General features: G+C 54.5%; 3 protein-coding genes across 3 annotated transcripts; 1 reads left to right on the forward strand and 2 right to left on the reverse strand.

The window, feature by feature from the left end:
* Positions 1-430: 430 nt before the first annotated feature.
* On the reverse strand, positions 431-11,564 carry PSCA (prostate stem cell antigen; the record flags this gene model as incomplete). Its single annotated transcript, XM_076005338.1, has 3 exons — positions 431-1,199; positions 1,546-1,653; positions 11,528-11,564. Coding segments are annotated over 3 exons (360 nt in total), but the record flags the coding sequence as incomplete, so codon positions are not given.
* On the reverse strand, positions 7,731-10,260 carry LOC109731114 (NADH dehydrogenase [ubiquinone] 1 alpha subcomplex subunit 1-like). The gene has a single exon (XM_020289043.2). It carries the CDS (start codon positions 9,427-9,429, stop codon positions 9,217-9,219), a length of 213 nt encoding a protein of 70 aa, XP_020144632.1. The 5' UTR covers positions 9,430-10,260; the 3' UTR covers positions 7,731-9,216.
* Positions 11,565-12,032: 468 nt separating the features above from the next.
* On the forward strand, positions 12,033-19,265 carry JRK (Jrk helix-turn-helix protein). Its single transcript, XM_012782612.3, has 2 exons — positions 12,033-12,085; positions 15,394-19,265. Exon 2 carries the CDS (start codon positions 15,840-15,842, stop codon positions 17,553-17,555), a length of 1,716 nt encoding a protein of 571 aa, XP_012638066.2. The 5' UTR covers positions 12,033-12,085; positions 15,394-15,839; the 3' UTR covers positions 17,556-19,265.
* The last annotated feature ends 223 nt before the right edge of the window (positions 19,266-19,488 follow it).

Here is a 19,488-nt window from a genome sequence, read left to right on the forward strand (position 1 = left end):
GAATGCTTTACTGTGGGAGTGCAGTTCTTACAGCTAACAATTTTTGAAAAATGGGGGCTCAAATCAGGCCAAAAAGAGGGGTGGGAGCTCAGTGGTGGCAGCTCTTCCCCCTGGGAACCCTGTTCTTCCCATGAGTTTGCTGTGAGGGCCATCCTCACAGCAGGGAGGAGTCACAGATGAGCACCTAAGGCTCAGAGAGGTTTGGCACCGTACTTGAGGCTGTACAGCTAGTGGGAGAGCTCTGAGAGAGGCGGTCTGGCCTCCTGCAAGAAGTCCTTCCTTCCAGGTGGCACGCATTTGCTCATGCAAAGTGGGAGCTACAGCCCATAAAGTCAGGGTCACAGCCACAGACCTGGCTTGGGGGGCATCCAAACACAGACCTGGACCCCGCCCCCAGGGGTGTGCAAGGACAGAGGCTCTCTCCAGCTTACCCAACAGGTGTTTATTAAGGGCCTACTGTGTGCTGGGGCTGCTGCTCAGGGACCCCCATGGACATGGGGGGCTGGTCCCTCCCTCCAGCCCTCCAGCTCTCCATCTCTTGAGACTCCTAGGACCTCATACCACCCCCATAGTGCCCAGTTCTACTCAGCCCATTTAGTCTCAGCCTTACTGGGCCCTCCTGAGTGCCTATGCCTGCTGGTGAGGGGACGCCATGGACCAGATCTGGCTCAGCTCATGGAGGGGGTAGGTGGGCAAGGAAGGCTTGTTGGAGGAAGAGGTGCCTGAGCAGAGGGTTAAGGGTGGGGGATGTTGGAGGTTGGCAGGGTTGTCTGCAGGCTGGTCTGTGTCACCAGAGCCCAGCCTGCCCGGCAGGTGGGCAGGAGTCCAGGAGGGCCAGAGGGGCAGAGGGGTGTAGCCACACCTGTGTTAGGACATGCCCGCAGGGACCGGGGCCGCCCCAGCTCCGCCTGGGGCATGTAAGGAGCATCCCAGGGCCCCCAGGGACTGTGCACAAGGTGGGCTGTGGCAGGGTGCTCCTGGAGCCTACAGCTGGCTGGGGACCCAGAACAGCAGGCCACCCAGCGAGGTGAGCAGCGCCAGGGTGGTGACAGCCGGCTGCAGGGTATGGGCCCCACTGGCGTTGCACAGGTCGGTGGAGCAGCATGTGACGTTCTTCTCACCCACGTAGTAGTCCTGAGAGTCGTCCACACAGTGCGAGGTGCAGCCTTTGCTGAGGATGGTCACGAGGCCGGCAGCACCTGGCAGGGCATGAGGACTGGGTACTCACCACCTGGCCTTGCTCCTGGGCCCCCCTACATCCCAGCTGGAGCTCTGGAGCCACCCTAGGCTGGCCTCAGGACTGCAAGCAGCATGAGGGCTGGGCTCATCCATGTCCAGATGCCAGGGCAGCTGGGCCTCCCACCGGGCACCAGAGTGTCCAGGGAGAGAGTGAGTGCGGGGGTGGGGATGAGTGGGTGGGTGGTTGGGAAGATGAGCACATATGTGTGAGCAGAAGGATGAAGAACTCAGGGGCAGAGACCTATGTCCAAGTCTTTTGGTCCCCGTGTAGAGAAGGGATGGCGCAGGGACAGGGGGGCCACTCACGGATGCGTTCGGTCCAGCACTGGGTGTCCGACTGGCTGCAGTTCTGCACATGCTGGCAGTCGCTGTTGCTCACCTTGCCCTTGCAGGAGTAGCACTGCAGCGCACGGCCTGCGGGCAGGGCAGGTGTTCAGAGGTTGCCACTGGCCGGGCTGGGGAGCCTGCAGCCTGCCAGCCGCATTTTCTCCTCCCGCACACAGCAGCTGAGAGTGAGGTTTCAGCCCCTTCCAGACTGTAGGGGTGGAGGGGACAGGGGCGAAGAAAGCTGGACATGCCCTCATTGGAAGGCAATGATTCTCCAAGTGCACCAGGAGCCACTTCTCTGTGCACTTCCTGGCTTGGTGCCTGACGTGCCACTCGGGGTTTCCAAGCTTTGTTAAAATGCCCACGCTGCTATGAGGGAAGGGTGACCAGTCTCAGGGGCCCTGCTGGACACCGGGGAGGTGGGGCATGGACAAGACCCTTCCTTCACCTCCCCAGGCCACCGGGCATTGAGGCCCACCCATCCTTGTCCCCCAACAGCCTGTCCAGGTCCAGGCAGGCCTTGGCTCCTCAGGCCTCCTGGGTGCTGTGTGGGCCCCTAGGTCAAGTCCTGCCCTGTGCTCGGGGTGGCCCAGCTGCCAGCTTGTCCTGACCTTTAAGTGTCCCCCCTTCAAAACAACAGTAAAGCTGGGATCCAGGCCCCTGGTGAAAACAGGAGCTCAATGCCACTCTCCCCACCCGTACTCAGTACTCCACGAACTTTGCCCTTTTTAATTCCCTATTGGCCTTGGGGGGGGCATTTTTATGATCCCCACTTTCCAGAAGAGGAAGCTGAAGCCTTGAGAAGTTTAGTGACTTAACCAGGGACCCTCGGCCAGGAGGGACTGCACAGGCCAGACTCTCCCATGGGGCCCTTGGGTCCTGTCGGATGCCCCAGCACCCCTCCACCCCCTATTCTCCATTCCCTCTAGGGCGCTTCTTAGCAGGAAGCTTTTTGCCACATGCCTTCCTGCTGTTGGTGAGCATCTCCATTCCTCTGTCCAGCCATCCGTCCATCCTGCCCCTCCAGGAGCCAAGCCCCAGACACCCCTCCATACCAGCCTCTCACGGGATGGCAGGGAACAGCTCGCAGTATGAGCAAATCCTGGCTGCCTTCCTGGTGGTGCCAAGAGTTGCCCTTGAGGGCCCTGGGCTGGGGTGAGGGCCCTCGTCGAGCAGCCTCCCTTCCTCCCTTCCTTCCGCCTGACTCCCTCGGCTCCCCCGCACCCCCGTCTGCCCGGTGGGTCTTCCCTGGCTCACCCCTGCCCCAGCCCTGCCTGGGAGCTGGTCAAGGCCTCACCTGCCTGCAGGACCAGGCCAGCGGCCAGCAGGGCAAGGAGGACAGCCTTCATGGTCACAGGTGGGCAGTGGTGGAACGGGTCTCAGGGCGGCTTTATATGGTTTCAGGCGCGGGTGGGGGCACAGGCAGGGGCGTGCTGCCCATGGTCAACACCAGCAGGTTCCCTGGAGCCAGTGAGGGCCCGAGGGCTGGGCAGATTCCAATCCCCCGCAGGCTGGCACCTCCCTTCCCTTTGTCCTTCTTTCTCCCTGGAGGGCAGATCCTGCCCTGCCCTGGGCTGTTTCTCCGCAGGCCACCCCCAGGCCAGAGCTGAAAAGTCCTCAGGCCCAGACTAGCCTCCCCCACCTCACAGAGCAGCCCACACAAGGGGGACACTTTCTCAGGCTCAGCCCTCCCCAGTCTTCTAGCCAAGGATGAGGGCCTCATCCTTCTGCCTGTGCAGGAGCCACACTGCCCTTCTGGGCCTGGGGTGATAGGCCTCCATCAAAGTGTCACAGACAGATCAGGAGCAGTCACTGACAGGCAGCTAGGGCTGTGTCCAGGGCAGGGGCTGTTCTGGAGGACACCTTTCCTGGGAAGGGGGCCCAGCTGCACAGGCTCAAATTTATGGAGCACTTATTGTGCACCAGGCCCTGAGCTAAGTGTCTTAACCTCAGTACCTTGTTTAATCCCCACAACGTGGAACTTTAGCTGCAAGGGAGTTGGAAAAATGCAGCTTTTAGCTGCCTTTGCAATGGCAGGGGGGTGCAGGAGGCTGGGTCTGGGCTGGACACTCTCCATCAGCCCCAGACCCGCTTCCCTGCTGCTCTGCGTCCTGGGAGGCTGGCCCGGCTTCGCTGCCAGGAGACTGAAAGGAAGGGCCTGAGGTCGGGCTGGCTCTCCTGCCAACACCATGACCACTGGGTGGTGGTGGCAGTGGCTGCGGCTCTCTAGAGGTGGCCCAGGTCCTGTTGGGAAGCCTTCTCCTGCCCCATGGGCTCTGCCCAGCCTTGCTAACTGTGCCTTCCCCTTGACCTCCAAGCTCAGGGGGCAGTGGATTCCTGCTGCCGTTGGCTTTGGGGGCAACTTGTGTTCCCTGTTGTTTCCAGAAGCCTCACCCCTAACTTCATACACTGTCCTTGTGCTAGCCTGTCCCTAGAGACCCCTTTGGGCATGCCGTTGGTTGGCTGCACACTGGTGGATGAATGTGCTGGCCGTGGACACTGCCTGCCTTCTGAGTACACATCTGGAGGGGGACAGGCTCCACTTCCAGGATGAACCCCACCCCTGATGCTCTCCTGTCTGTCCTTGTCATCTTCCTCGATTTATCCCCCTGAAGAGGGCCCAGTGCATGTTGGGTCAGTGAGGATGTTGCAGGATGGGAGAGCAAAGGGAATCAACCCATCTTCCTGCACACCTGGACCCTCCAGGCAGGCCAGGGAGCAGGTGTTTCTGGCCTTCTCACCCTGAGTCCTGGATCAAGATGGCACAACTGAGGTGAGTCAGGGATAACTCAAGACCCAGAGCTCTCTCAGATTCAGCAGCCACGACAACCAGTCCATGGGCTCCCATGGGGGGCTTCAGGCCAGCCCCAGACCCTCCAGGGTGTCCCCTCCCCGCTGCCAGCACCCACTGCATTGGGCTCTTTTCCACAAACATTGTTTATCCTTTGGCAAGTGAGGGGCCTGGCCCAGAGAGGGGCAGGAACTTGCTCAAGGTCATGCAGTGTGAGTGTGGCCTCTTCTCTACTCTGCCCACCCAGAACTTTCTCTCTGAACACACCTCTAGCCCATAGTTCCATAAGCTCAGGTAATTAAAATGTGTGTGACTTCACTGTTCCATGTGGCCACCTGCCTGTCTGCCCATCCTCCCTGCTCCCCCAGCCCCAGCTCCTTGGGACTGTGGCTGCCCCTGCACAGGAGCCTTTCCTGTCTCTATATTCAAAACACCCGGTACCCAGCACCAGCCCGGAACTTTCATTCCTCAAATATTTACAGGCATGTAAATGTTTGTTGATCTGATTTGATATGAAGTGATTGCTCTAAGGTGGTGGTTCTCAAACATGGGCGATTTGACAACGCCTGGAGACATTTTTCCTTGTCCTAACTTGGGGGTGCTACTGGCCTCCAGTGTGTCCAGGCTAAGGATCTGTTCAACACTCTGCTATGCACAGGACACCCCCAGAGTCATTGGCCCCAACTGTCAGTTGTGCTGAGGGTTCAAGATTGGCCTGAGGATGGCCAGATGGCCACGGCTCAAATATTGTGATGTCACTAGAGCCCTGCCCCTGGCCATGGGTTGAGCTCTGACCTCACCCCAAAACTGAGCCCTCACTATGGTCAGTCTGAACTTTGACCCTGGTCATCAAACAAGCCCCGAGTGTGGTCACACCCTGAGTCCTGTGTCTAGTCACACCCTGGTCACTGACTGAGCCCCGATCCTGGTCACACTCTGACCCCTGTTCCCTGCTATTCATGCTTCGGGCATGCACTGAGTACAGCCCCTGAACCTAAACTGAGCCTGGATCCCTTGGTGTCCCACCTTCTAGAAAGATCTGTCACAAAGAGGCATGACTCCCTGCAGTCCCCTCCATGCAGTGGACCAGGTCTGGGTGTGGCATCACCTGACTCACCCTTGACCTCTTTCCTCTGCTCTGCTGCTCACCTCCTGGGCTCCAGATTTTCCTGTTCTCTCTTGGTCTCCCACCTGACTGCCATGGCCCAAACCAGTTGGGCTCTCTGGAGATCCTGCCCGTTCACATAGTGCAGAGGTTGCCCCGATCCCTGCCAGGATACCAGCCGGGGCCAGAGCAGCTGGGCCAGGTCCAGGGTCTCCTGGGAGCAGACCCACCTTGTGCAGAGTCCCACTGCCACCTCCTGGGGCTGCTGTACAGTCCCATGCTGGAGCACACGTCAATCCTGTGTGAATTTTATAATTCGTGCAGACTTAATTTTAAAAAATAAAGATAGCATGTTAACTGCAAAACCACAACTGATTTCTGTTTATACCACTGTGGGTCCTTTCCTTTGGAAAAATGCACTCTTAGATCAGGAGGGTGACCCTGTTGTGGTCAGATCACAGACCATGAGAGTTCGGGCACTCTCAGCGCCAGGCCCCCATTTGGAGTTCTGGAAATTAAGGGTATGACTTGCAAGCTGTGTGTGTGTGAGATATGTGTGAGGGTGTGTTTGTATGTGCAAACTATGTGAGCATGAATGTGTGTACATTTGGTGCCATATGTGAGAGAACGGTGTGTGTGAGTGTGTGTTAGGGGCACTCAGTGACCATCCAGGCAGCAGGCCCCTCAGCACCTGCTTCCCCCAGCCCTCCCTGGCCGAGCACCTACAGCCCTGCCCTGTCGCGCCCGCCTCGCCAGCAAGGAAGACGCGGCAACCGGAGTTCTTCTGACCGTGCTTTAATGGGGTTCCCTTTAGGCTTACATGATACGGAAGACGCCGAGGCGTTCTCGGCGGCTGCTTATAAAGGCAGTAAGTACACTGGGCATTGTCTGATTGGATAAGGCACTTGGAAGGGAGGAGACAAACTCTGCACATGCGCTGAGCAATTGTTTGTCAGACTAACAACAGGGTTTGACCAAGAAGCGGGCGCCATCTTGGAATGGCGTTGCCACCGCGCCCCACATCTCCCCCTATTTTATTAATTAAATGAGAACTGAGCAACCGTTTAGCAAGGATGCAGAGCCTCACTTACCCAACAACCACCACCTTACCTCGTGCAATGAGCAAAACTCTGAGGTGTGCAAAGGCTGGCTGTGGGACTGAGGACATGCCTTCTCTGGTGCAAAGGCCATGTCTGCCAAATGTCTGGGGGTAGGAGCGGGTGCAACCCAAACCTAGGCTAACCCTTAAGCATGGTCAACCACACCTGTGTAGACTGTCCCAATTCAAGTGCAGCAAATGCCTGTGCCAATACCACATGGTCCCTCCGTCTCTGGGCCTGCAGCCTACAGATGCACCACAGTCCGCCAACAGCCGCAACGATCAGCAAAACGGCCACGGCTGCAAGACCGGACCATTCCTTCAGATGATGGGTGGCTTGTTGAATCCATGCTGTCAGTCCTGTGGCAAGGCTCAGATCCACACGAGTGGAGTTCATGTGCACGATGGCCAGTCTCAGGTCTCTGAGTGAGGAATCAAACTGTTCAGACCAGTTGCCTGTTAGATGCCTAGACAGCTGTTTAGAAAGATTAGCGGCAAAGGTAAAGTTCTCATAGAGCACAGAAGTGACACAGAGGCCGGTCATTCTCCACTCACAACCCAGCTGTGCAAACTGCCAAAGAGTGTCCACCTGGTCCTGTACTAAATCCACTCGCTGATTCAGGCTTGAGTGTCGAGGGCTGCAGCTACTCCAGCAGATAGATTGTTGAGAGCCTGAGCAGTATGAATCGCAGCTGTGATCCCAAAATCTCTGCGAGATCTAAACAGAGTCATAGAGCTAGGAGCTTCAACAGGAACAGGAATGTATCAGTAGTCAAGCAGGCATCTCCTCTGTCTTCTGTCCTGTCCTTTCCTTTGTCATTTTTATTTTTGGTACCTTTACATTTCTTTCTCTCCCTTTTCTTCTTTCTCTCCCCTTTTCTTCTCCTTTCTCTCCCTTTTCTCCTTCTTTCTCTCCCTTTTTCTCCTTCTTTCTCTCCCTTTTTCTCCTTCTTTCTCTCCCTTTTCTCTTTTCTTTCTCTCCCTTTTCTCTTTTCTTTCTCTCCCTTTTCTCTTTTCTTTCTCTCCCTTTTCTCTTTTCTTTCTCTCCCTTTTCTCTTTTCTTCTTTCTCTCCCTTTTCTCTTTTCTTCTTTCTCTCCCTTTGCAGGTCGGGCTGCGCTATCCCTCCCTGCATTTTCCTTTTTTGAGCTCTATATTCCTTTTTTCCACCTTTTACCGCGGTACCTCCCTTACTGCTTCTCTCTGAGCTTGCTTCTTGCAAGTCACTCAGTGCACTTTGGCTAGCTGCTACGCGCGGGCCTGAAGTCTCATCATACAGGCATTTCATGATAATAGGCCACAAAAAGTGCCGCAGCAGAATATTACCCATTTTTTGGAAGCAGGGGAGTTTTGGCCGTCCCACACGTCAGTTCTAAACTCTACCTCTTCCGAGGTCGTCTTCCGCTGGTGCCTCAAAGTTGTTTCAAGTCCCGGGTTTCGGCACCACTTGTCGCGCCCGCCTCGCCAGCAAGGAAGACGCGGCAACCGGAGTTCTTCTGACCGTGCTTTAATGGGGTTCCCTTTAGGCTTACATGATACGGAAGACGCCGAGGCGTTCTCGGCGGCTGCTTATAAAGGCAGTAAGTACACTGGGCATTGTCTGATTGGATAAGGCACTTGGAAGGGAGGAGACAAACTCTGCACATGCGCTGAGCAATTGTTTGTCAGACTAACAACAGGGTTTGACCAAGAAGCGGGCGCCATCTTGGAATGGCGTTGCCACCGCGCCCCACACTGCCCCCATCCTGAGGTCCAACCCCCCTAACTCCCCAAGGGCCCTGTATCCCCAGAGAAAGTACCTCTTCCTGGTTCTCACAAAGGTGCCATCAGAGGCACTGCCCCACACCTGTTCCCCTCCAGTCTTAGCACCAAGGTGGCAATGGGCACTGTCCCTGCCCCTGCCCTCTGCCTCCAGTGGCTCTCAGAGCTGTCCCTGTCCCTCTACCCCCTCTGCCCATGCCCACTCCTGCCTCTTGGCATGAGCAAGGGAGACCCCAGACCCACCCAGGACAGCCCCCTTCTCTGCCAGCTGGGCATGGGTTTCACAAGCACCCTTTGCCAGGGAGCTGGAGGTCCCCCCAACCCTATCACCTTGAGACCCACTGGAGTGAGGGTTAGCGGGTGATTTCCCCCCACCTGAGGCCTCCAGAACCTGAGCGAGGGGCACTGCTGGGGGTCAGGCCTGCCTCCAGACTCAGGGCTGCAGGAAGAGGGGACGGCATAGCCCATGGGCTTGTGAGAGGACCACAAGAGGTCAAGCTCAGGTGTGTCCTTGTGGCCCAGTGAGGACTGGGCTTTATTCAGGGACACAGAGTCAGGTCCCCAGACTGACCCTTTTGAAGGCCTCTCCAGCTGCGAGTGGGAATGGTGAGGCCAGTCAGGAAGGAGGCTGTTGCTGTGGTCCAGGCAGGGTCTGGGAGGGCTCTACCCTCTGAACTGGGGGATGGCTAGGGGTGAGGAGCCCTCAGTGCCAGGCCCCAGGAGACACCAGTGTATCTTATTCCTTCTTTTCTCCTTTTTCTTTTTTTTCTTTGCCATTTTATTTTTATTAAGTACTATATAACACACTGCATACTACATAATATACTGTATAACTTTCTAGCAGGAGTAGATGACCATTACTGAGTAATTTTTTTATCAATCAAGAAAATGCTGCTTTAATCAATGTTCTCCAAACCCTCTGACAGGTAGTAATGATTAACTCCAGAGATGAGCCTATTTCTTCCCATCAAACTCCAACGACATACAAAATGGGCAACTCTTTTTTCCTTGCCACCGTTAGTGAGCCTGTGAATGCACACAGTGGCCACTCCGGGGATGATGAAGCACGTGCCCATGACGGCAAGTCCAGGGAGAATCTGGAACCACATTTCAGCACCTAGGCCCCTGGCTAGGCCAAAATTCCGCTTCTAAGCCCCTTAAAGGTAACTGGGATTCCTCTTTTCCCCATTTTCTGAGCCCTTCCCACAACTAGAGTGGGCTTGGTCCTTGAGATGAGGCCCAAGGGTCCCAGTGGTAGGAGCACCTATGGGACCCCCATGCATCTTGGGGGTCAGGTCCCAGTTCTGTGCCAAGCCCCACACTAGCCAGCGCCATCCAGGTCCTAGGAGGTGCATGTAATCTTATGTCCACGAGGTGGCAGCAGAGTGTCACATGCACAGATGCAGCCCGCCCACTGGCTACTCTCAGGGGACTTCACTGTCCCAGGAGACCATACCAAAGGGAGCACCAGTCCAGTGGTCCCACCACAAGCCTGGTATGCTTTGTGACTCAGTTTCCTCCTCTTTCAAAAACTCACCTGACCTTGCATTCCCAAATTCCTGCTCCACAGAATCACATGCAATAAAATGGTTGCTGTTTCAAGCCACTAAGTTAAGGGTGGTTTGGTAGACAGCAGTCAACAGCTGATAGGGGGCTAAGGTCAGAAACCAAGAGAGCAGGGGGTTGGCAACTGCAAGATCATGGAGGCATGGGCTGAGGGAGGGAGGGCAGGTGGAGGGAGCAGAAAAGGTCCGATGTTGAGTGGATTGCAAGGTAGAGGATGTGGGTATTAGGGACTGAGAGGGTTAAGGGTGACTGGATTTTCCTGGCCTGAGTAAATGGACGGTGAGTTGCCATTTACTACAATGGGGGAGGGGGGCAGGTTCCAGGGTGGGAGCAAGGCTGGGTGGGAGCTCAAGCGTTCAGGTCTGGAAAGGCTGTGTCTGAGGTGCTGTTAGAAACTGTGCAGAGATGTTGGGTGCCAGACAGGAGTCTGGATTTCTGGTGAGAGGTTCTGGCAGAAGACATGAATTTGGGAGTTGCCAGCCTTCGATGGCATTTAAAGGCATGATGCTGGAGGACTCCCTCAGGGAGTGGGTCCAGATAGAGAAAAGAGAGCTGGAGTGACCCTGGGATCACCAAGGGAGAGAGGAGAACTAGGGGCGAGGGGTTCTGGGCACCGAAGGAAGACTGTGAAGTAAGCAGTCTTCAAAATCTGTATTAGTTTCCTGTTGATGTTGTAACAAGTTACACCGCCATAAACTTGGTGGCTTAAAACAATACAGACTTACTATCTTACAGTTCTGGAGGTCAGAAGTCTGCAATTAGTCTAAAGGGGCTCAAATCCATGTGTTCACAGGGCTGGTCTTTCCAGCGGTTTCAGGAGATAACCTGTTTCCTTGCCTTTCCAACTTCTAGAGCCACGTGCACTCTGTGGTTTGCGGCTCTTCATCTCTCCAACCTCTGTTTGTCACCTTTCCTTTGCTCTCTACCTTCACTGTGGCATTGGCTTCTCTCACTTGGCCTCATAAGGAGGACACTGTGAGTGCAGTCCACCCTCTGTACCCATGGGTTCTGCATCTGTGATCAGAAATATTTTTTAAACATTTGCATCTGTATTGAACATGTATAGACTTTTTTCCTTATCATCATTCCCTAAACAATATGGTACAACTATTTATGTAGCATTTACATTGTATTAGGTATTAGAGGTAATACAGATATGATTTAAACCATACGGGAAGATGTGTTGGGTTATATGCACACACTATACCATCTGATATCAGGGACTCGCGGATTCTCGGATTTGGGTGCCCTCGGAAGGCCCTGGAACCAAGGGCTGTACCTTGGGCCCACCTGGATAAACAGAATCATCTCTGTATCTCACGAACCTTAACTTACTCCCATCTGCGAAGTCCCTTTTCCCAACTAACATATTCACAGGCTCTGGGGATCAGGCTAGGGACATCCTCGAGGCCATCATTCAGCCGGCACAGTCCTGCTGCGGTTCCCAAGGACTCGAGCACGACCCGTGTACGACGCATCCATCACCTGGGGGCCACAACTGTTTCAACTCATTGCAGCTCAAGCCCAGATCGCACTGAGGTCTCATCACCTCAAAAGTTTCAAATCTCATCCGGTAAATCACCTAAGTGAGGTCTAGATAGTTTCTAGCTACGTAAGCTGCAGAGCGGGACGAAAACGTACCTTGGCTGTTGGGTTCCGCTGTGAGAAGAGGACTGGATCACCGCCCTCTCCTAGCAGACACTGTCCCATCAATCAAAAGCTGTCCCGGGCTGGGGTCACTAAACCCAAAGTCGCCCTCCGCGCTGACTCTTCCCCGAGACCACAAGAAGACCCCGAACGCCACCTGCACCGCGTTTTCACTCGTAAAACGTGAGACCCCAGTTGCCCTGAGCCCATCCTACAGATGGAGAAAGCGGATCTTGGAGCTTCCGAGGGCGAGGGCGAGGTCACACACCACCCACCCCTGCCCCTCCCCTCCCCCACTCCCCGCTTCTCCCCTCCCCCTACTCCCCTCCCCTCCCCGCCCCTCCCCTCCCCCTACTCCCCGCCCCTCCCGCGTCCCCTCCGCCTCCAGCCGGCTTGCAATCCTATGTCTGGTGCACCCAAACGCCCCAGAGATGCCGAGTCCTCCAGCCTGCCTAGAGCGTCCCGGAAGCAGCTGGGGGAAGCGGCGAGGCGCGGACCAGAGAGGCAGGCACATCCGGCCGGTGGCGGTGGCGGCGGCTCGGGGTTCACAGGGTGAGTGGGGAGAGAGCCAGAGAAGCGGGAAGGCTGGGCCGGGCGGGCGTGGGCGACCGCTCTCCGGCCCCTGCTGGGCGCAGGTGAGGGCCGTGGGCGGGGCAGACCGCAGGCAGCAGCGCCCCCTCCCCGGGAGCCCCTCCAGCTCCAGGGCCCGAGCCCCAGGGCCGCCCGCCCTACCTAGGACCCGGGCGGGGGCGGGGGCGGGGGCGGGGCCCGCCCCACGACCTTCTCTGGAGCTCCCCTACCGCCGTGCCTGGCCTTGACGCCCCAGCCCAGACCCCTCTCGGGCTTCCACTTTCAGGGAGGATTAGTCACGAGGTATCTTTGACCCCAGAAGAAACCAGAGACTTTGCGCTTTTTTTTTTATTTGGTCCGTTTTTGTTCTTGCCCCAAACTGAGTTTCTATCCCCAAACATGGTCCCTGGGATAAAAACTTTTAAAACAAAGGCTGTCCACAGGTCCACAGTAACTCTGAGAGGTCTGTGTGATTCAGGATATCCTTTGCTGAGAAAAGGACCTGTGTTTGTAACTCCTATTGCCCCCTCCGTAAACACTCGTCAGCTTCCAGGTGCTCTCCCTGCTGAATGCACACTCCTGATGTTGCTGTCCCAGAAAAAGAAGTACCATCCTTCCTGCCCCCAAAGACTCTAATCCACCTCTTCCCCACTCTCTAGAATCCTTCCTTAGGGTATTTATGTTACACCACCACCACCAGGCCAGTCAGAAGGTGCTTTCTTACAGCCTTCCCCTCAGTTTCTCAGGACCTTTTCTAAGGCATTGTGATCCCCTCACACGGGAATGGGTCTAATGTGGACAAGTGCCTCCCTCTTCTGCCCCAGCTCTGTTCCCTTAGCCCTCTCCATTTTTTTGAGCCTTGGGCACAGGAGAATAATTTATTTCATTCCATGTTCAGGTGGCCCCAGAGTATCAACGCTTCCTTTAAAGGTACAAGGCTAGAAACCCCCTTAATTTCTCCTTGCCATGTACCCCTTTGCTTAAGAAATTGTTTCAGAAAGACTATTTGGATTTCATTTTTAAAGGAAATTTTTGGTCTTGCAAGCAGGACAACAAAGTGTTCAGCCATCTTTTGTTGCCCTGCCACACTTCCATGTCACACATCAGAAATGTCCATAGTAATCCCATTTCTGGTGCTGAGCTGCCTCCAGGAAGCTTCTCCAGTCATCCCAGTCCTGAGTCAGTTCCTCACAAGTTACTGTGGGATTCCATATTTCCCTGGGTTTTGTATGGTGGTTTCATATTAAAAATCTCCTTGAGGGTAGGTTATGGCCTTGACTTCCCACCTGTTCCCTGAGATACACATATCACACTGTGTATGTGCTGTGCCAAGCAGCACACATACCACACAGTCACCCCAGTAAATAGAATGTAAGATCTTAAGGGACTGGTGCCCACATCTTGCAGACCAGGAAACTGACTCTGAAAGGGGTAAGGACTCTCCCATAGCTAGCTAGTGACAATCTTAGAATTTGACTTTGGAGCTCTTGCTATTTTTGAATAAACTTCTCATTTCTCCTGGGTTGTGGTCTTAAAGGACTATGTTTTTATGTTCCACGTGTAAGTAGCCCTCTGGCCTCATTGACTGCATAAAGTTGGAAGAAGCAGGGCAGAGAAGGAGGGAGGAACCATGGATGGGAACTCTAGAGGTCCATGCATGAGTATGGCATGCCTTTTCATCATGGACCATGGCTGAGGGCAGGAAGCTTGCTGGTGCCCCTGCCTGGTAGTCTGCAGTCCCTCTAGATGAGAATGGGGTGAAGAGGGCATGAGGCCAAGTCATGAAGGATGCAAGTGGAGAGCACAGGACTATCCATAGCAAACACACTGCACTGAACAGACCCACAGGGCAATTCTGTGTTGGTACCAACGTCTCTTCAGTACTCACAGGCTGGAGGACATCAGTGTCTTACCTGGTGACACATGTGATTCCCACAGGCTAGTGAGGATGCCATTCTGCTCAGTGGTGCAGGGAGAGCTTGGGGTTATTTGGGGAAATTGTTGTAAAAGAAGAGGATTGTCCAGCTCGAAGGACTATAATGACCCAGGTCCTCTTTATATGGATGAGGAATGGGGAGATAGTTAAAAACTCCCAACAGAAAGATGCATTGGATTAGAGCCATGGAGTTTATATAAGTAACTTTTCTTTGTATTATCTTACTAATTTTCATCAAAGGTATGTGTGTAAACTTAAAAGCAAAATTTATTACTCAAAAGGGTACATAAATGATTCAGGAAAAAGACTCCACTCCCAGTGGGCTATGAGACAGTTCTGGTGTTTTGCTTCTGGCATGAATTAGTAATTTATTCATAGGGCATCCTAAATTAGCAAATACTTTGGAAGCCCCTGCTCTGGCCTACCACTCTCCTATGTCTCCTTCGTGCACATGTGTGAGTGATACATGCACATGTGAGCGAGCGTGTGCACATGCGAATGAGTGAGGGGGGGTGTGTCCAGCAGGGTGTGTGGTCCTGCCTTATTGTGGATCCCAGGTGGACAGCACTGACAAGATGGCACTGGGTGACAAGTAGGGACTAATTTCGAAGACCAACGGGCTCTGAGCTTGAGGAGTCCAGTGTGAGATTCCCTGAAACAGTCACATGCTGTCCATTTACTGTGGCCTGTCTTAGAGACGTGTGGTCATGGAGGTCAGGTGGTTGTTGGAAACTTTGGCAGCACCTCCCAGCTGTTGGAGGAGTTTGATGCCCACTGTTCTAGAGAAAGTTCTAAGGCCTAGTTTTCTATAGGCAGTTTGGGGCCTTTTGGTAAGAGGATTTTAGGAACCCTGCTCCAGTGGAGTTTGAGGGGCATTGTTTCAGAAGAGGTTGATGAGATCATCAACCCTGGATGTTTTGCAGAATTCGTGCTCCCTGCATCCCTCTGTCCCCTGCCTGTGCTGTTCAGAAGGAGCAGTTGCTGTAAGAAACTCAGTTTGGGCAAGTGGGAGGATTGCTCTTTGGTCAGCCCAGCGTTTCTGACTTTCTGGCTTTATCTGATGGCCTCTCCCTTAGCATTTTCCCCCAGGGAAGGCCAGACTGCTCTCATGAGAGCCCCTTTTAGTTTCCAGCCATAGTGAGTGACTCCAGGGTTGCTTGGTAGTAGCTGGGAAGAGCCAGTGTGACAGCAAATCAGTGGGCTGGGCTGGGCTGGGCTGCGCTGCACAGTGCAGCACCCGGGGACAGCCTCTTCCTCACAGCTCCTGTATTGGTGTGTGTAGAGTAATGCAGATGTACTCAGGGAGGTCCTGGGCGCTCTGTAATATTCTTCTTTTTCCCCCTCTGCTTTCCAGTTCCTGAAGCACTGTGCCTGTGAGACACCGTTGTGGACCCTGGAGAGAAGCACAGACACCCACAGCCCATTGCAGTAAATCGTCGATTAGCCTGAAACCTGGCCTGTGTCTGAAGGAAGCTGATGCCACAGTACACACAGAGGAGGCCAACGTTCCAGCCATATGGAGCAGTCCAGGGCAGGCTGACATTGGTCACCTCCCCTGCAAAGAGAAGACTAGCAACTGACTATGTTGCTAGGAGTCAAGGCCTGAGTGTGCTGAAGCCTGGAAGACTCTGGAAGGCTGAGGCTGGTGTTGCAGGTGGGAGGAGCCGAGGAGGGACTGGGGCTTGTGCCCAGGATTAGCAGAGTAGGGCAGGCAGAGTGGGAGTGAGAGACTGAGGCACGGGAGGGGAGCAGAAGGAGAGGGAAGGGGCCTGCAAACCCTAGGACCAGTCACCCCTCCCCATGGCCTCCAAGCAGGCTGCCGGGAAGAGCAGAGGGGAGAAGCGGAAGAGGGTGGTTCTGACCCTGAAGGAGAAGATCGACATCTGCACACGCCTGGAGCGGGGGGAGAGCCGGAAGGCGCTGATGCAGGAGTACAACGTGGGCATGTCCACCTTGTATGATATCAAGGCCCACAAGGCCCAGCTGCTCAGGTTCTTCGCCAACTCGGACTCCAACAAGGCACTAGAGCAGCGGCGCACCCTGCACACACCCAAGCTTGAGCACCTGGATCGCATGCTGTATGAGTGGTTCCTGGGGAAGCGCTCTGAGGGTGTTCCTGTGTCCGGCCCCATGCTCATCGAAAAGGCCAAGGACTTCTACGAGCAGATGCAGCTCACTGAACCCTGTGTGTTCTCCGGAGGGTGGCTTTGGCGTTTCAAGGCCAGACATGGCATTAAAAAGCTAGATGCATCCAGCGAGAAGCAGGTGGTTGACCACCAGGCAGCCGAGCAGTTCTGTGGGTTTTTCAGGAGCTTAACTGCTGAGCATGGTCTGTCCCCTGAGCAGGTTTACAGTGCTGATGAGACCGGCCTGTTCTGGCGGTGCCTACCAAACTCCACCCCAGAAGGTGAGGCTGTACCTGGCCTCAAAAACAGCAAGGACAGGCTAACCGTCCTGATGTGTGCCAATGCCACGGGCTCCCATAGAATCAAGCCCTTGGCCATCGGGAAGTGTAGTGGCCCCAGGGCTTTCAAAGGCATACAGCACCTGCCTGTTGCCTATAAGGCCCAAGGGAATGCCTGGGTGGACAAGGAGATTTTTTCTGATTGGTTCCATCATATCTTTGTTCCCTCCGTGAGAGAGCACTTCAGAACCATAGGTTTGCCTGAAGACAGCAAGGCCATTCTCTTGCTGGACAACTCCCGGGCTCACCCGCAGGAGTCTGAGTTGGTTTCCAATAACATTTTCACCATCTTCCTGCCAGCCAGCGTTGCCTCATTAATTCAACCCATGGAACAGGGCATTCGAAGGGACTTCATGAGGAATTTCATCAACCCTCCCGTCACCCTACAAGGCTTCCACACTCGCTACAGCATGAATGACGCCATATTCAATGTGGCCTGTGCCTGGAACGCGGTGCCCAGTGAAGTCTTCAGACGGGCCTGGAGGAAGCTATGGCCTGCGGTCACATTTGCTGAAGGCTCTTCAGAGGAGGAAGAGGAGGAGGAGGAAGAGACAGACCACTTCAGAGCTAAGCCTCACAATAAGACTTTTGCTCACATCCTGAAGCTCGTGAAAGAGAGTCCCTCTTGCCCAAGCAACAGACTTCATAAAAGCGAGGCCAAAGAGTGGGGTGCAGTGGAAGGGGAGGTGGAGGAGGTGCGGTCCCCCACTGCCGTGTCGCCAGCAGGGGCTGTTTGGAATCCAGAAAAGGCACCAAAAGCCGGCCAAGACAGTGCAGGAGACTTTGGTGAGGGTGAGGAGGCGGCCTGGGAGCAGGCGGCCATGTCCTTCGACGCGGTCATCCGCTTTGCAGAGGGCCAGCCTTGCTTCTCCATGCAGGAGGTGGGGCAGCTGCGCACACTGCGCTCAGTGTTTAGGAGGCAGCGGCAGATGCGGCGGAGGCGTGTGGCTCTCAGGGCCGTGGTCAAAATTGAAGCCCTCCAAGAGTGCCCTAGTGGTCACATGGCCTCAGCTTGTTCTCCTTTGCCCTGTTCATCCACAGCAGATGACTGATGGCTGTCATTGGTTCCTGCCCCTGGCCGCCAGTGCCTGTGGCTCTGTGCTCCCCAACAGTGTGGTCATGTGGCCCAGACTGTCTGCCTGAGATGGGAGAGTGCTCTGGGACAGAGGCATGAGCACCTGCGAGTACGGAGTGTCACTTATCAGAGTGACCCGTTCCCTGTGTGTCCCTGGGAATCAAGGTTTGACTTTATCACCTGTCCCATCATCTGAATGTGAGGAAATATTCCAGAAGGGTTCTGCCTAACCTAAAACAGACCAGAGCCCCACCCTAGCTGGACATGGGGCCAGGCTGGGCTGATTCTTGTCTTGGGTTGGCTGGCTGAGCCTTGCTGTATCACAGAGTAGAGATACCTGTCTGTCCAAGTGGAGAAAAGCTGCCCTCCAGGTCGACGGGTGGCAGTACCTACCAACACCAGACAGGCTGCCATATGTCCCAAGTTCCAGGGTCCACCTCTCCTGTCCCTCAGAAGGCCCGGTCTGCAGGGCTGATGGCTGTCCCTGTGTTGGCTGGACCCCCAGCACAGTGCCTGAGGGCAGATAGCCAAGGGCTGGGACTCAGATCATGGCTGTGTCAGCAAGCCTCGCTCGCAGCTGTATAGGCAGCATGTCATCCCCTGTGTCTCTACTTCAGTCATAGCCTCACTCAGCAACATGACTCTGAGTCGTTCCCTTGTTGCTAGCACATCATATCCCCGGGGCTCTGACCACAAGGTGTGGGTGGCCCCCCATGTTGAACTGACTTGGCGGAGTTCTTTTCCGTAAAGAAAGTAGGAATGTTTGGTCAGGCCCTGCTCAGTGCCCAGATAGAGGAGCACGGGGCACTGGATTGTGTTTTTAGTGCTTTGGCTTAGAGTCCAAAGTACTGAGTTCCCCAGAGTTTCTCACGGCCTTTACATAAATAAATCTTGATCAGGCATTCAGAAACTAGTCTTAGGTTTGCACATAAGTCACTGAAGACAGTAAAAGAGGCTACTTAGATTTCCAGCAATATTTGTGCTTTTATTCTCAGCCAAGACCACGTCAGTATACTTTTGGGAAGGGTTGTCAGGACTGGGTGGTTTCATAGAGGCCGGTGGTAGGAGGACGTGATTATCTGCTCCTTGTCTCTAGCAGATTTGTAGCTTCTCCATTTCCACAGCATCACTTGCTGCCTGAAGCTGCGACTCCAGAAGGCTTTTGTCCACGGTGATTAGCCTCCTCTTTCAATGTACATGAAATAGGTTTATTTTTCTACATTCTTTACACTGCTTTGTCCTTGAATTTCATTCCCTTCTTGAATTTACGTCCTGGCAGCTGAATTGGCACATAGTTTTCATTCTAGCTATTTCTTCCACCAGGAGACCCTTGTTCCTGAGGGAAAGCAATTTCTCCTATTTTTACATCTCTCCAAACACAGAGGCGATAGTCATTGCTGACTGCTCTATATCATGGATGTGTGTTTCTTGCTTTAAACGCATGTATGAAAATTGTACAGGTTTGGTTTTTACAGGTTTCATTATTGATTATTTGGACTGTGTTGCTCACATTGCTCCCGTCACTTGTCTGGGATATCATTTTGGAATCGTGTACATTGTCCCATTTTCTCAGCTCCTCTGCATGGCTGAGCCTGACAGCTGAGACTGGTATTGCAGCTGCTTGAGTTGTCACAGGTTAGATGCCAACAGCCAGGGAGGGCTTCAGCAGCAATAGGATGTGCTGGGTGGGTGGAGCTGGTAGAGCTGGGGGAGGGAGCGGGGTGGGGCAGGCATAGTTCCTGGCTGGCTCTCCTGGGTTCCCCAGGGATGGTCAGCCCATAAGACTGTAACTCCTCAGGACCAGGACTCTTCTCTTACCCCTCACTGCCATGACCTGCTCCTGTCCTGGCCCTTTTGGGGCGATCAGTCACTTGCGTGGCTGGGGTGATGTCTGTCCTTAGGGTGCTCCT

The sequence above is a fragment of the Microcebus murinus genome, chromosome 7 (assembly GCF_040939455.1).
Source record: "Microcebus murinus isolate Inina chromosome 7, M.murinus_Inina_mat1.0, whole genome shotgun sequence".
In the NCBI taxonomy this organism is placed as follows: Eukaryota; Metazoa; Chordata; class Mammalia; order Primates; family Cheirogaleidae; genus Microcebus; species Microcebus murinus.